The 14,032-nt window shown below is 41.3% G+C and overlaps 1 protein-coding gene and 1 long non-coding RNA gene across 3 annotated transcripts in view; one reads left to right on the top strand and one right to left on the bottom strand.

Moving 5' to 3' along the window:
• LOC106605284 (high affinity nerve growth factor receptor) overlaps nt 1–11,284 on the bottom strand; it is a 29,039-nt gene extending 17,755 nt beyond the window's left edge. The window contains exons 1-7 of one of the 2 annotated variants that reach the window (XM_014200758.3): nt 10,885–11,284; nt 6,495–6,569; nt 5,828–5,899; nt 2,493–2,561; nt 1,980–2,134; nt 1,579–1,721; nt 1,108–1,246 (exon numbers count right to left, since the gene is read on the bottom strand). In XM_014200758.3, the coding sequence (XP_014056233.1) occupies nt 1,108–1,246; nt 1,579–1,721; nt 1,980–2,134; nt 2,493–2,561; nt 5,828–5,899; nt 6,495–6,569; nt 10,885–11,084 (853 nt within the window). In that variant the 5' untranslated portion in view covers nt 11,085–11,284. The remainder of the gene's footprint in view (nt 1–1,107; nt 1,247–1,578; nt 1,722–1,979; nt 2,135–2,492; nt 2,562–5,827; nt 5,900–6,494; nt 6,570–10,884) is intronic. The other variant, XM_014200759.3, reaches the window with a different exon arrangement.
• Nucleotides 11,285–11,343: 59 nt separating this feature from the next.
• LOC106605286 (uncharacterized) lies at nt 11,344–12,293 on the top strand. Its single transcript, XR_001328819.3, has 2 exons — nt 11,344–11,656; nt 11,952–12,293. It is a non-coding gene; the product is annotated as an uncharacterized LOC106605286 (long non-coding RNA).
• Nucleotides 12,294–14,032: the final 1,739 nt, after the last annotated feature.

Below are 14,032 nucleotides of genomic sequence, written 5' to 3' on the forward strand. Positions count from 1 at the left end.
TTATTTTATTTTTATAAATGTGTAAAAATGTTGTTTTTTTTTAACTGTTTTTACTTTGTCATTATGGGGTATTGTGTGTAGATTGATGAGTAAAATACATTTTAGAATAATGTCATTTTTTTATTTAACCTTTATTTAACTAGACAAGTCAGTTAGGAACAAATTCTTATTTACAATGACGGCCTAGGAACAGTGGGTTAACTGCCTTGTTCAGGGGCAGAACGACAGATTTTTACCTTGTCAGCTCAGAGATTCGATCCAGCATCCTTTCAGTTACTGGCCAAAAGCTCTAACCACTAGGCTACCTGCCACCCCAGTAAGGCTGTAACATAACAAAATGTGGAAAAAGTCAAGGTGTCTGAATACTTTCCGAATGCACTGTAGATATATATGCCCCGTTTATTTATCCTACTGTTCTGAATTGGTGTACAGAGAGAATACTCTAAGAACTACCCATGTTCTGAATTCTGTCGCTGTACTTTTCAAAAGTGTTGAACAAATAGTTATATTGACCACGTCCGTCTTAGCTGGCTCGTTAATGTCTTATCCGCTTATGAGGCTGAATGAACTGCTTCGCTGCCAGACGAGGCTCTGCTGATAGCCAGGTGTAGCGGTGGTAAGGATTCACGCCATGGTGCTGAAAGGAAAGCTCTGCTGTGGGGACAGAAGACTCTAACAGTTTGTGAGCACCGTTTGTCACCGTTATCGTGAAATTAATGTATTGTTTAGTGTTGTGTTACGTAGTGGCTTTGCTGGTATGCATTACAAAAAAAAGATAAATGTTTGCTCCACCAAGATTTACATGCTAAAATCGCTACTGTAGTAATGTATTATTGAGTGACAAGTGATAACAATAATAATCTAAATGAAATACCTGTGGCATGTTAAAGCAAAGTGACAAGGTGGGCTTATTTTTTGCCACAATTATTAATACAAAGTATTTCATTCTGGGGAATGAATGTCTGGCTGTACACATTGCTGCGAGAGGAAAATTGACACCATTTTTCTCTCCCTCTACCTCTCCTGCTTTCATTGCAGTATGACAGCACTCACTGAGTCTTTTAGCTTTCAACACCCTGACAGCTTTAATAGTTCACTGGCACTTACATTCAATGTCCAACGTCACTTTCTCTTTCCCAGGCCCAGCCCGGTTCTCTGCCTCACAGGTCAAGTTGTGCAGGTTGTCTTCTGAGGACATATTCCACAGCTGCAGCTCCAGCTCCAAAGTGGAGCCCCAGAACCTCTCCTGCAGATGGAACAAGACGTAGAGGACAACAGGGGCTTAGCTACACATTACAGTTTACAACAATCATGGAGACATCTGAGATGCAAGGAGAGTCTGAATGATTATGACAATGTACACAATAAGGAAACCTAAACACATCATAATACTATTTTATATTTAGTTCTGAATATTCCTTCATATATGACCCCGATCCAGTTACTAGAGTTTGTATTTAAACATATGTTAGGCATGTTAAGGGGAACAAAAAGTGCATTGTGCAATATCTCAGAAGAAACACTGATCTAGCTGGTTTTCCCCAATCAGTATGTCCATGTGACATCATCACTCAGTACCTGTACAGTATAGCGAGACAGCAGTTTATTCGTGAGCCACCTCACTACAGGCATGGGCACTCCTTTCACCTGACACACAAATGTCAGGTTGCCCCCCTCCTGGACCTTGGTGTTGGCATGGACAATGGCGACATCCGGTACAGCTGCAAAACAATGGACCGAGAATGGGTTGGAAAATCTATGGTTTGGCCTGGGGTACTAAATGTTGATAATGACGTTTAATAGCAATCCAATCAGCAATGCCACTAATGCAATTAAGTCTAATAAAGCCTTGTCAGACTATTTCTACAATGATTGAACTATACGTGTATATGATATTCGTGCATATATTACTTAGTAATAATAAAGTAAAAACACATTTTTATCTCTAAACTGAGTAAAAATCGATCAAATCAACTCACTGCAATTCTCCATCTTTAAGGAGTCCAACCGTAGGGCTTGGCCATTGGAGAAGCATTGTAGCGGTTGGTTGTCGAGGTCACTGTGGTCGTTAAGCTGCCATTGCTGCAGCCAATGGATATCACAGGAGCACTCAAGGGGGTTGTCCCTCAAAACCCTGAAAGAGAACACAGAGAAAATCGGTCTCTTTTGTCTGAAAGTTTTCCCTCAATTGTGTAACCTTCTTGTTCTTTCTAAAGGACTATACAAAGTATTCGAGGTCATTATTATCAAAGACGCACACAGCAAATAGAACATTCTAGAATTAATAGAGTGAATAGAGAGAGAAAAGTCAATATAGAAAATAATTCATCAGTGAAATATGTGTTGAAAATCCTCTGCAATCAGTTCCAAAACAGAGTGGAATGGGTCTATTTTGCTCATACAAAGTGACCATCTTTGAGTTGATAGTTCAGTCACAGGTTGACTAGTTGAAGAGAGTACAGAAGTGATGTTCTGAGTGGTGTTTTACTCACAGGTTGAGCAAGGGAAGAAAATGGAACACCTTCCAACTGATATGCTCCAGGGAGTTAGATGCCAGGTTTCTGTGTGATACAATAAGGCGACAACATCCATCCAACAGGACATTCAGCATATAAATGGCAAAAAAATCTAAATACAGTATTATACAATTTGTTGTTGAGCCTATGATTCCCCCCCCCCCTCTTTTCACCCATGTTGAGTTTTGCATAAGAATGGTCCGTGCATGGCAAACAGCTCAATATTTAAAACAAAAGGGACCATTTTGTTTTTGCACTGTTTCCATATGCTCGTCTTTGGACGTCCAACGTTTCACGAGTCCTCACATTCACACACAAACAATCAGCAGTCATTACAGCCTGGCTGTTTGTTATGTTTACACGTGTATTTGTTGTATCTATTCAAATGAGTTGTTCTGTTCTACCGTGTGTCTGACACCTGTTGTTTTCTCAAACGCTGCCATAATGAGGACAAAAATCCAAGTCTGTAATAGACTTTTTTGTGTTATCTATAATATTTTTTTGGGGGGGGGATGATGTAAATAAACATTCATCTGGAGAGATGGCTTTGTAAAATTTATGTTTTTATGTTGTTGAAATAAATCATACTGAACTAATCCCAAGACATGTTCACTCATTGCAGAACAAGCGGACCTACTTAGAATTACTCTCTGGGTGGACACATTAGTGCCTCCAAATATACTCTGCTCAATTACCCAAGCAAGTCTTTTACATCAAGTGCTACATTCACAAACATCATTGGCACACCTTGTCTCACCGTTCTGTACATTAGGTGATTAGCTCAAACACTTCTCTGAGACAGTGGTCGCTATACTTGGCCATCAATCACTACTAGAGTGCTCGAGTTATATTAGCCTGATGATGCTGCTTGTACTTGTAAGAGCAGAAAGGAGAACAGGTTTTACTATATCAAATATTGTGAATTAGGAATATGAGGTTTATTCATTTGATAAAAATATGAAATATTGCGGGCGATTGGCAGTGGATTTCTGAGGCATATCACTGCTAAGATATGCTATCCCCTATGTATCCCTATTGTATCTTTTTAAACGTGCTGCAGATCACCATGACTGCTCTGAAATGCTTCTGTGCTGACAGAGGGTGTAAATAAAACCTCTCAGAAGATGACAGCAGACCACACTGGGGAGTCCGCTCATGCAACCGATACATATTCACTCTGGCAGGGCCAATGGGGGCCAGCAGGGGTTCAATTATTTGTTTTCCTTGCTCCCAAAAGTTCATGTCAGATGGGTTAGCCATTGGGGCTTATCTATTACCAGTTCGATTCCTCCCAGGCCACAGGGGGAGGGAAGATGGCCGGGAATGGCAGCTGCTCCTAGCATCTTCATTTATAAACTGGGTGGTTCGAGCTCTGAATGCTGATTGGTTGACAGTCATGGTATATCAGACCGAGTACCATGAGTATGACAAAACATATATTTTTACTGCTGTAGTTACGTTGGTAAGCAGTTTATAATAGCAATAAGGCACCTCGGGGGTTTGTGATATATGGCCAATATACCTTAGCGTTGCGTCGTGCGTACGAACAAGCCTTAGCTGTAGAATATTGGCCATATAACACACCTCCTCGGGCCTTATTGCTTAAATATTTTAAAGATCAAGGAAGGGGGTACAGTATCAGAGCCCCCCCCCCCATGTTCACACCCGTTTTGGGTGGGGCTCCCAGTCTAAGAAACACATCTGTTACACCCCACAGCCCCCTCTTTGAAATATTGATTAAGCGATAATGGACCCTTAGTGGAGTGTATTTATTATGCAGCAGTTGTCGATAATCCACCAAAATGCGCGAGTAAATGGTGACTGGTGGAAGTCTTCTCCGATTTCGCCAGAACGCCCCCCACCCCACCACCACCCCACCACCAACCCTGAACCCCTTTCAGAGCCCTTCCCACTACACCCCCTCCTCCTCCCAAACCGCCTGTCTTTCAGATTAACAACATCGGACATGTCACACATGTTTAGTAAGATGATGAGGACAAGATGGTGGAGATAAGGGTCAGCTACTGATGGAGGGATGATTGCCATGGATACAGGCAGTATTGGGGAAGCTACTCTGAAAATATAGTTTACCAAGCTACTAATTATCTCATACTGTAAGAAGTTAAGCTACTCTAAAGCTACCGTTAAGAAAAACATAGTTTGCTTAACTAAAGTTACTTTGAAAAAGTAGTTCACTACATCCAAACTACTTTGTGTGGAAATGAACATATCTAAATCGGAAATGTCATAGACTACAAATTGCAAGAACAGTTCATTCTTGGGTCAGATGTTAACAGAATTAAGGGGTTATATTACCAACCACAGTTTTAGTTGTTATCCTATTAAAAACTAAAACAATGTTTTAAGTGAGAATTAGGCAGGTCTAATGTCGAAAAAGGAAATTCTTGCCTACTTCACCCATATTTTATTTTCCCAAAAACAGTTGTGTGTAGTTCCAGTAGTTAGCTGCACCGCTACATGATTCAAATGGCATTGACTACTGAAAACACTACCAAGATTTGAATTTAGTTCAACTACAACCCAGTTACTGCTAAATGTAGTTCAATTACTAGTTGAACAACATATAGTTCACTACTCCCCAACACTACATATGGGCAACACTAATGCTATTTGTAGTTGTTATTTTTCAGTGTGCTGTACAGTGTGTCTTTAGAAGGTAGCTGAAGGATTCCATTTGTGAGAAAGTTTGGATGACAGTGTTAGAAGCACAAACATCAGAAAAAGAATCTACAATTCATCCATCAGTGTTTGTTTTTCTAATATATTTGATTCAAACTTTCTAACAAGTGGAATCCAAATCATTTCAATATGCTAAAAGTGGTCCAATATGTGGTGCATGGATTGTGACTACATTTGTAAAAACAGGTTGGTCTACATTGTGTCAACCCAATCCTTTTAACTTTAAATTGAAATGGCATGTTTCTTGTAAAACAAATTTAACACACTGTTAGATCAGAGGTAAGAATCTGTCCCACATGACCCACTACTGTTGAGCCTCTGATACTATACCAATGCATTCTGTGCCTTAATAACGTCCACAGGGTCACTGTTGAATAAAATGGTATCAAATGAATTATGATTACATTTCAGTAATTTGAATCTGTATTTCAGCAGAAATCTACTGTTATGCAATTGTTATATTTTTTGCAGTGACTCTGCTGAATAATAATCTCAAGATCTCAAGGCTCGGGAGGCTTCCCCTTAATTGACAGCAACAAAGAGCCTGACCCAAGAATGGGTCGAGACATGACAAGGAAAGACAATCCCTTTGTAAAACCAAGGACACTTACACATATTGGAGCTTGAGGTTGTGTTGGAAAGCATTAGCCGAGATGTACGCCAGCCTGCAGAACGTGACGGTGCTGGGGGGAAGAATCACGGCAGACAAACATAAGACAGAACAGGAAGTGTGAAACACTGATTATGCTACTAATTAGCCACAGTAAATCCATAGTGTGTATATTAGCCAGTCTGTATTAGCTGTATTAGCTAACGCCAGACCATTTCCTTTCTTTGGATACGGCAGTGGTAAGGTACTCAGAAGAAGGATTGAAATGAAATTACTGTACAGGACTGCAGGTTATGGTGCAGAATAATGGCTAATGTGCACCACAGGAGGTTTACCCCCTTGATTGAAAGAGCCATAAAGGGAATGAAATGTCGAGTTGTAAAGTTTAGTACTGCAGATTGCTATAACAAGGTAGAGGGCATATTGGAGAGGATGAATAGGGAGGACTTATGTACTACAAGGTGGAGTGTAGAGAAGACCACTCACTCAATGACAGGACCAACCAAACATTTAAAGCCAAGTCAATCAAATCAACTGCTAAGTGTATTGTAGAACATTTTGCATATGTATGCATGTCATGCAGTAATAGAAACAGACATCTACAAACATATTATCATACAGCATTAGATAAATAAGGTACATATTACAAATTATACAAGGTTACTCACAGATTCTTCAACTCTCTATAATTGGCAAGGTCTACTTCTGTAATGTTCTCCAGGTTGGCTTGATTTTCGATGTAACTGGGTAATGAAACAAAAAATAAATACAATGTAAAATTGAAAGGAAACATTTAATTATGGCATTCAGAGTTGATTTGAGTAAAAAAAAAATAAAAGCAACAAAAAAACAACTGAAAAGTAAAATACTAAAATATTGTCTAGGAACAATGAGCTGTGTAGGCCTATTATAAACAACAAAACAAAATGCTTGAACGGAAAATTATCTTTATTGTTATCAATAATTTTTACCCACAGCAATCCAGACAATCCGGACAGTTAATATAATGACCAATACAAAAGGGTTTACATGTATTAAACGTGATGAAAGCCCTAAAAAGATACTGAATTGACACAGTACAGCACTGAGTGTTATATTTTATAGTGAAATTCATGAGTGCATTGTCCAAACCATGGGCCTTTGTGGGCTAGAGCCTGACAACTGATAGCATAACCAGACCAAGACAGATGCAAAGAAAACAAACCACAAAGCTAATATCAAAATTACTTTATCCTATCCTAGGTATTGCTCAAAGAGGTGGGGTTTCAGGTGTCTCCGGAAGGTGGTGATTGACTCCGCTGTCCTGGCGTCGTGAGGGAGCTTGTTCCACCATAGGGGTGCCAGAGCAGCGAACAGTTTTGACTGGGCTGAGTGGGAACTGTGCAGAAGTAGGGGGGTCAGCAGGCCAGAGGTGGATGAACGCAGTGCCCTTGTTTGGGAAAATGAGTCATTTTCCACTTTTCCAGACAAACCTATTATTTCACGAGAGGACAGGATGTCAACTCAACACTCATTTAACACAAGGTCACTTTTCCCTACTCTTGAACTACAGTATCTTGAACCTCTTTGTATGTTCAATCTTAGAACAAAAATGTGCTATCTAGAACCTAAAAGGGTTCTTCGGCTGTCCCCATAGTAGAACCCTTTGAAGAACCGTTTTGGTTCCAGGTAAAACATTTTTTGGGTTCCATGTACCCCTACACAGAGGGTTCTACATGGAAACGAAAAGGGTTCTCCTATGTGACAGCTGAAGAATCCCTTTCAAATCCTTTTTTGTAAGAGTGTACAGATGTAGGATTTAATTTGAGCCAGTTTGCTACAGCAGGAAAATAACCTTGCTGTCACGACTTCCGCCGAAGTCGGTCCCTCACCTTGTTCGGGCGGCGTTCGGCGGTCGACGTCACCGGTCTTCTAGCCATCGCTGATCCACCGTTCATTTTCCATTGGTTTTGTCTCTGTTTTCTACACACCTGGTTTTCATTCCCCAATTACATGTTCATGTATTTAACCCTCTGTTTCCCCCATGTTTTTTGTGCGTGATTGTTTTTATGTTCATGTCGGTTCATGAAGGCTGGTTTTTTGACTGGTGCTGTATTCACCCGTGCGTAATATTTACCGTTTGTATTTGGTCAAGTGTATTTGTTACCTTGTGCCTTGATTTATGAGTAAAGTATGTTGCTCACTCATTCTGCTCTCCTGCGCCTGACTTCATGCACCAGCTACACCCACCTTCTGACACTTGCAGCAACAGAAAATGTGAATTATTATGCAGATTATAATTATTGGACATTTTTTAAGTGTTGATACATTTTCCATAAGGGAAAATCAAGTCTGAAATGTCTAAATGTAATTACAAACTTCAGAAGCCTTTTTAAACCTCAAATACAGCCCAAGTTGAACATTTCCTGCATTGCATCAAAGTTCTCCTGCAACAGGGTGATCAAATTAACATCCTACATATGTACACGACGTGGCCAGAAAAGTACATTTTTATGTGGACTGTTATATAGCATCTATGATATTTCACCATTACTGTATCAACAACCATAAGTAAAGCAGCATAAAAGGAAAATTCCAAGCTTTTTTCACATACAGTATAGCCAAATATGATAGCTTAAAAAAGCAGCACTCAACCATTTTTCATGACAATACCTGGGAAATTTGTCACATATTTTCATTGGTATCTGGTTGACATGACGACCGATAACCAGATTACAACCAGGTGAACACTTCTCTTTCTGATCACTAAAATTGTCCTTTTACAGTCAGTATACAACCTGACCATGACGTAACAAAAGACATCAGCCAGACATCATTGCAGCCAGTTTTACCCGCTGGGCAGTGCCCCAAACATCTCCATCACCAAATATTTCCTTCTTTAACAGTGCGGCACTATTGTTTCAGTCTGTCACTGCGCAACACAGATATTTATTTGACCCACGGAGCAGTAATGTAATTGCAGGCCAGGTGGAATGAGAATCAGCAATTGCCCCTATGCTTATTGGATTGAGCCAAGTGGGTCATATTTCATCTAGTGTTCTCAGGCGGGCATTCGCTGCAAATTCGCAAAATTTCATTTATAACTTAACAAATGATGAATTTGGGCCCCTGTTCCACAGTTAATGGTTTCTTGTTTGTTCCGCTGAAACACATGCCGAAAGAGCAGCTCTTGCTTATTGATTGAATTGATTCAGAATGAATTTAGCAGCTCTGATGGAGTTCTAAGTAACACGTTTTGCCACAGGTACTGAGAAGAGAGAGAGAGAGAGACGGAGAGACAGAGAGAGAGAGAGCGAGAGAGAGAGACGGAGAGACAAAGTAACAGAGAGAGAGAGAGAGACGGAGAGACAGAGAGACTGAGTAACAGAGAGAGAGAGAGACGGGGAGACAGAGTAACAGAGAGAGAGAGAGAGAGAGAGAGAGAGAGAGAGAGAGAGAGAGAGAGAAAGAAGTAGAGGTATAGAGGGAGAAAGTTAAGTACTAGCTGGACATGCTGTAGATGCAGTCTCTCCCTTAACAAGCCAGATTGAGTGTTAATTGTTGAGAGCAGTAGAGAGGAACAAAGACAGAACAGCATGGGATTACAGCAAACGGCATTTAGTTCTGTGTTCCATTTTCAGTACTGTATTGCCTAAGTACAACAGCCATTTTACAATTATCTGAAAAGAGTGGACAAAAGTGTGTACTGTAAAGTAAAAGATAACTCCTTAAAGATGCATCCTCCAACTTTTGTATAGCTTCAGCCAGTTTTGAAAGTGGTCCCTGTTTTTTGTGGACTACGTCATCTAATTGTGTACTATGTCATCCATTTCGTGTGATATGTTACACATTTTTCAATTGGTATGATATCATATGAATGTTGCAATTGGTGTGATATGTAACAAATCCAACTCATGCAATATGAATCTGGATCCCGTAGCGCATATTTAGGTGGAGTGTACTGTGTACCCTTTATAATATTATATATGTGTCTCTTCTATGGCAGTTTTATTTAAGTATATATACTCTGTTGGCTAATAGTTCTTCAGGGAACCACAAGCCTCCTGTACAACAACATGTTCTCAACAGGTTTGTGAGGATGACCCTCACCAGGCAAGAATGTATGTATCTGAACACCCTGCTGCTATAGTGCCTCTATGATACATGATGGGGAAGAGACTGTTTGCAGTCACCAAGGCAGAGTATCAGTGAAGCACTATCAATATCAACACAGCCCCACAGACCTGATCACTCCACTACCACCAACTCTGCTCTTATCGATAGTGTTCCCTTACAGCGCATCGCACCCCAGTTCAGCCCGTGCGAAACCACCAGACAAAAGATCAAACAGACTCTGTAACCCCAACTCAAAGCGGGGGAGTTCAGATTGATGAGTTCTTTGAGTGGAATTTGTTCACTGGAAACAGATATTGAGAAACTCCAGTTGTACAAATCATGGAAAGAGGACTAAGAGTAGAAGTCTCTGATAAGATTTAATACGGATCATCTCCGGATACATACTTTGATACATACTCTTTGAATCTCATGGACTCTTCATCTTGAATAAGTGTAATAACAGTTCTGTGAAACTTCACAAAAAGTGCCCGCACAGAGTGTCTTTTGCCAATCTAATTTGCAGAAGCAATCATCAAAGCAAGAACACCAATCAAATGAACTCCGTTATCTAACCAACTCATCACCATACTAACACACACTGAAGGCCGGTGGTCATACAAAATGTACTCAATTCATAGGGTTACATAACTCCCCTCTCCAATCGCCTTGATTAAACTCCCTACTGGACTATATTCACCATCTCCTATTAAGACATGTATTTGTTGTTCCACACCCACTACTGCTTCAAACAGCTCAAGCTGGTCACGCAACCAACGTCAGATAATCAAAGCAACGGATTAACCATTATGCCAACCCAACTCATTATCGACACTGCCAGACACCCCATCCAAGACTGAGCCAACAGATAGATAAGCAGAACATGAGCTCTTGACAAACACACACAACAAACCCAGCAGACCCAATCAACCCAATCAAACCATCCAAGCAACCAACTGCACTCACATTTCCGTGACGTTCTCGCTCTCCTGTAGTGCCAACGCGGGTATAGTGGCAATGCCATTGGGCTCAAGGCACTGCAGCATGGCGAAGGAGCACCGGCAGGCGGATGGGCACCCTCCCAGGGCTGGTACTGCCAGGGTGATTGCCAGTAGTACCAGGGCCAGTGGGGCTGCCCATGGAGCGGAACCCACAACCACAGCCATGATGATGGAGATTGCGGAGGGGCAGCTCAGAGAGTTGTCAATGCAGACTGAGACAGAGTAGGACTAAACAGGAGAACAGACTGGGAGGCTCCACACAAAGCAGATCTTCTCTGGGCTGACTCGCAGGGTTGTGATCCCAGCCAGGAGTCTCTGGTATTGAGCCACAGCAGCAGCGAGCAGCAGGAGCGAGGCAGGCAAGGGGCCCTGGGGATGCTGGTGGGCTGCAGCCTCCCCACCCTCACTCCCTCCTCCCTTCTCCCTCTCTCTCTCTCTCTCTCTCACTCACTCTCTCTCGGAGGGAGGGAGGGGCAAGGCAGGCCATTAGTTGACTGTGTGGGAGAGCCACAGTCACCAGACACCTCAGAGAGAGAGAGGGAATTGTGGGCAGAAAGAGATGGAATGGGATGATGGAGATATGCTCTACTGCCTCTGAGTGAGATGTCTCCTGTCCCGCCAGTGGTTGCAGGTGTGAGACAACTAAGGAGTCAGGGCTCTTGGGTACCAACCAGTCTCTTGCAGTGAAGATGGTTGCAAATGGTGAATCCATCTATCTGCATGGGTTTATGAATGAGGTGACTTCCCTTGTAGGTTTGTGATATCAGAGCTAATAAGGGATTTAGTGGTGGTTGTGGACAAATCGGGGAAGATACAATACTAGGAAACCCTAGTCAACACAACAGGCTATGAGGCGGTCAATCACTTTTTGACAGGGTTATTATGCATGTCATTATTTCATTTATTTACAAAGGGGTAATTGTTACACTATTTTGTGTAACAATGTGTAACAATCAAGCATTCCTACTGGATGATTAACGTATAATGTGATTTTGAATTATGTATTAAAACCCCCCTGCTTTTGTGTTCCAGGCAGACGCCCACAGAAAGTGATGCAGTGCAGAAGCATGGTGGATCCATGTTGCAACAGAGCTTAAGGCTGAAATGTTTCATTGGAGCACATGGCAAATGGACTTTGTGCTGTATGACTAAGTGATCAAATATGGACTCCAGCCTGCTGGCCTGTGTCGCTACTTGTGTCCCTTTTTGTATGTTGTATGATGGTTTTAACTAACATGGATTTTAAGCTAAACGTAAGAGAAAAGGATGTTTATGTAAATGAAATATGGAGACGATGAAATCGAATTCAATTGAGAAACTTTGTGGTGAAACCTTGGTAAACACCATGCCTTAAAATAAATGCATTGAACTGTCCTTTTGTTGTTTGCCTCTGTTTTCACAATGCCTGCTCAACCCAGACCCAGATCCTGTCACTTTTCTACCTTGTGACATAGTCATAAGACAGGGTTAGCATGATTATCTGAAAACCTCATGTCGGAATATAATTTGGCTCCAATTTTTCTCGGCAGAATGTTATTCGAGGAAGGCTAAAATAGCTCACTGCAGTAGCTCAAAGACAAGCATATAGAATTAGCATTACTTGTGGCCCTCCATCTCTTGATGTCTATGAGATGGAGACAATTTTTACCCCAGGGACAAATAGTATGGCCCACCCCCATCCCTCTTAGTCATCATACACATGAATAAGGTCATAGTGTCCTGACCACAATTACCAGCTATAAGCTGAATTGCCATTTCTGCTGCAGTAGTCAGGAGATAGTGATGGCTCAGGACTTCCTCCCTACTCTCCGTACTTTAACTGAGCTCAGCAAGGCAAGGCGGGAAGGCAATAAACATTTTCACAAGTGTTCCACTCAAATCAAATCAAATTGTATTAGTCACATGCGCCGAATACAACGGGTGTAGACCTTACAGTGAAATGCTTTCTTACAAGCCCCTAACCAACAATGCAGTTTCCAAAAAATATGGATAAGAATAAGAGATAAAAGTAACAAGTAATTAAAGAGCAGCAGTAAAATAACAATAGCGAGACTATATTCAGGGGGGTACCGACACAGAGTCAAAGGCACTGCAAATAGTCTGGGTAGCCACTTGACTAGATGTTCAGGAGCTGTTTAGAAGCCTCTTGGACCTAGACTTGGCACTCCGGTACCGCTTGCTGTGCAGTAGCAGAGAGAACACTCTATGACTAGGGTGGCTGGAGTCTTTGACAATTTTTAGGGCCTTCCTCTGATACCACCTGGTATAGAGGTCCTGGATGGCAGGAAGCTTGGCCCCAGTGATGTACTGGGCCGTTCGCACTACCCTCTGTAGTGCCTTGCGGACGGAGGCCGAGCAGTTGCCATACCAAGCAGTGATGCAACCAGTCAGGATGCTCTTGATGGTGCAGCTGTAGATGCTCGGTCCTCTTTTTCCTGGAGTAGATAAATGTGTAGAATAGTGTTTGAAATGTGACATTGAGCATACAGAATGCTTTACACCACCCATTATTAATGCAATGGATTGATATCAAAGAGAAGAAAACTTCAAATTAAATTTAATTAAATGAGATAATGTTTTTCAACAGTTTTTTCGTTTATTTTCTTTTAAGTGGCAGTCTGTGTGGCAGTGTACATGTCTGTTTGCATTTAAATGAGGAATGCTTATGCAAAGGGTTTATGGAATATACTTTATACATTCTCATCATATTCCATATTCTCTGAACATAAGAAAATATAGAGAATACGTAGAATTTTGTATTTCTTTTTGAGCTAATGCTCCAAATCTATGATGGAGTTAGGGATAGGAAGTCTCCAATAATCGAGGGCAGAGCAGGAAATACTGAATAAAGCAGCCAATCAGAACAATGGGTAATCAAATGAAGGACAAATAGCCAATATTCACCACCCCCACACCTCATCAAGAACCTCAAAGCATCACAGGGGACATCCTAAGGATGTTAGGTAACATTCCCGTTGGGTCCCTTCTAGGTTTCAGTGAGATGTTATCTAACTGGAAGTTCTGAAAACGTTCTAGGAACATTAAAGCTTCAATGCAGCTGTTTTTATCTCAATATCAAATAATTTCTGGGTAACAATTAATTAAGAACCTTT

Source organism: Salmo salar, chromosome 05 (genome assembly GCF_965601325.2).
Source record: "Salmo salar chromosome 05, fSalSal1, whole genome shotgun sequence".
Classification (NCBI taxonomy): domain Eukaryota; kingdom Metazoa; phylum Chordata; class Actinopteri; order Salmoniformes; family Salmonidae; genus Salmo; species Salmo salar.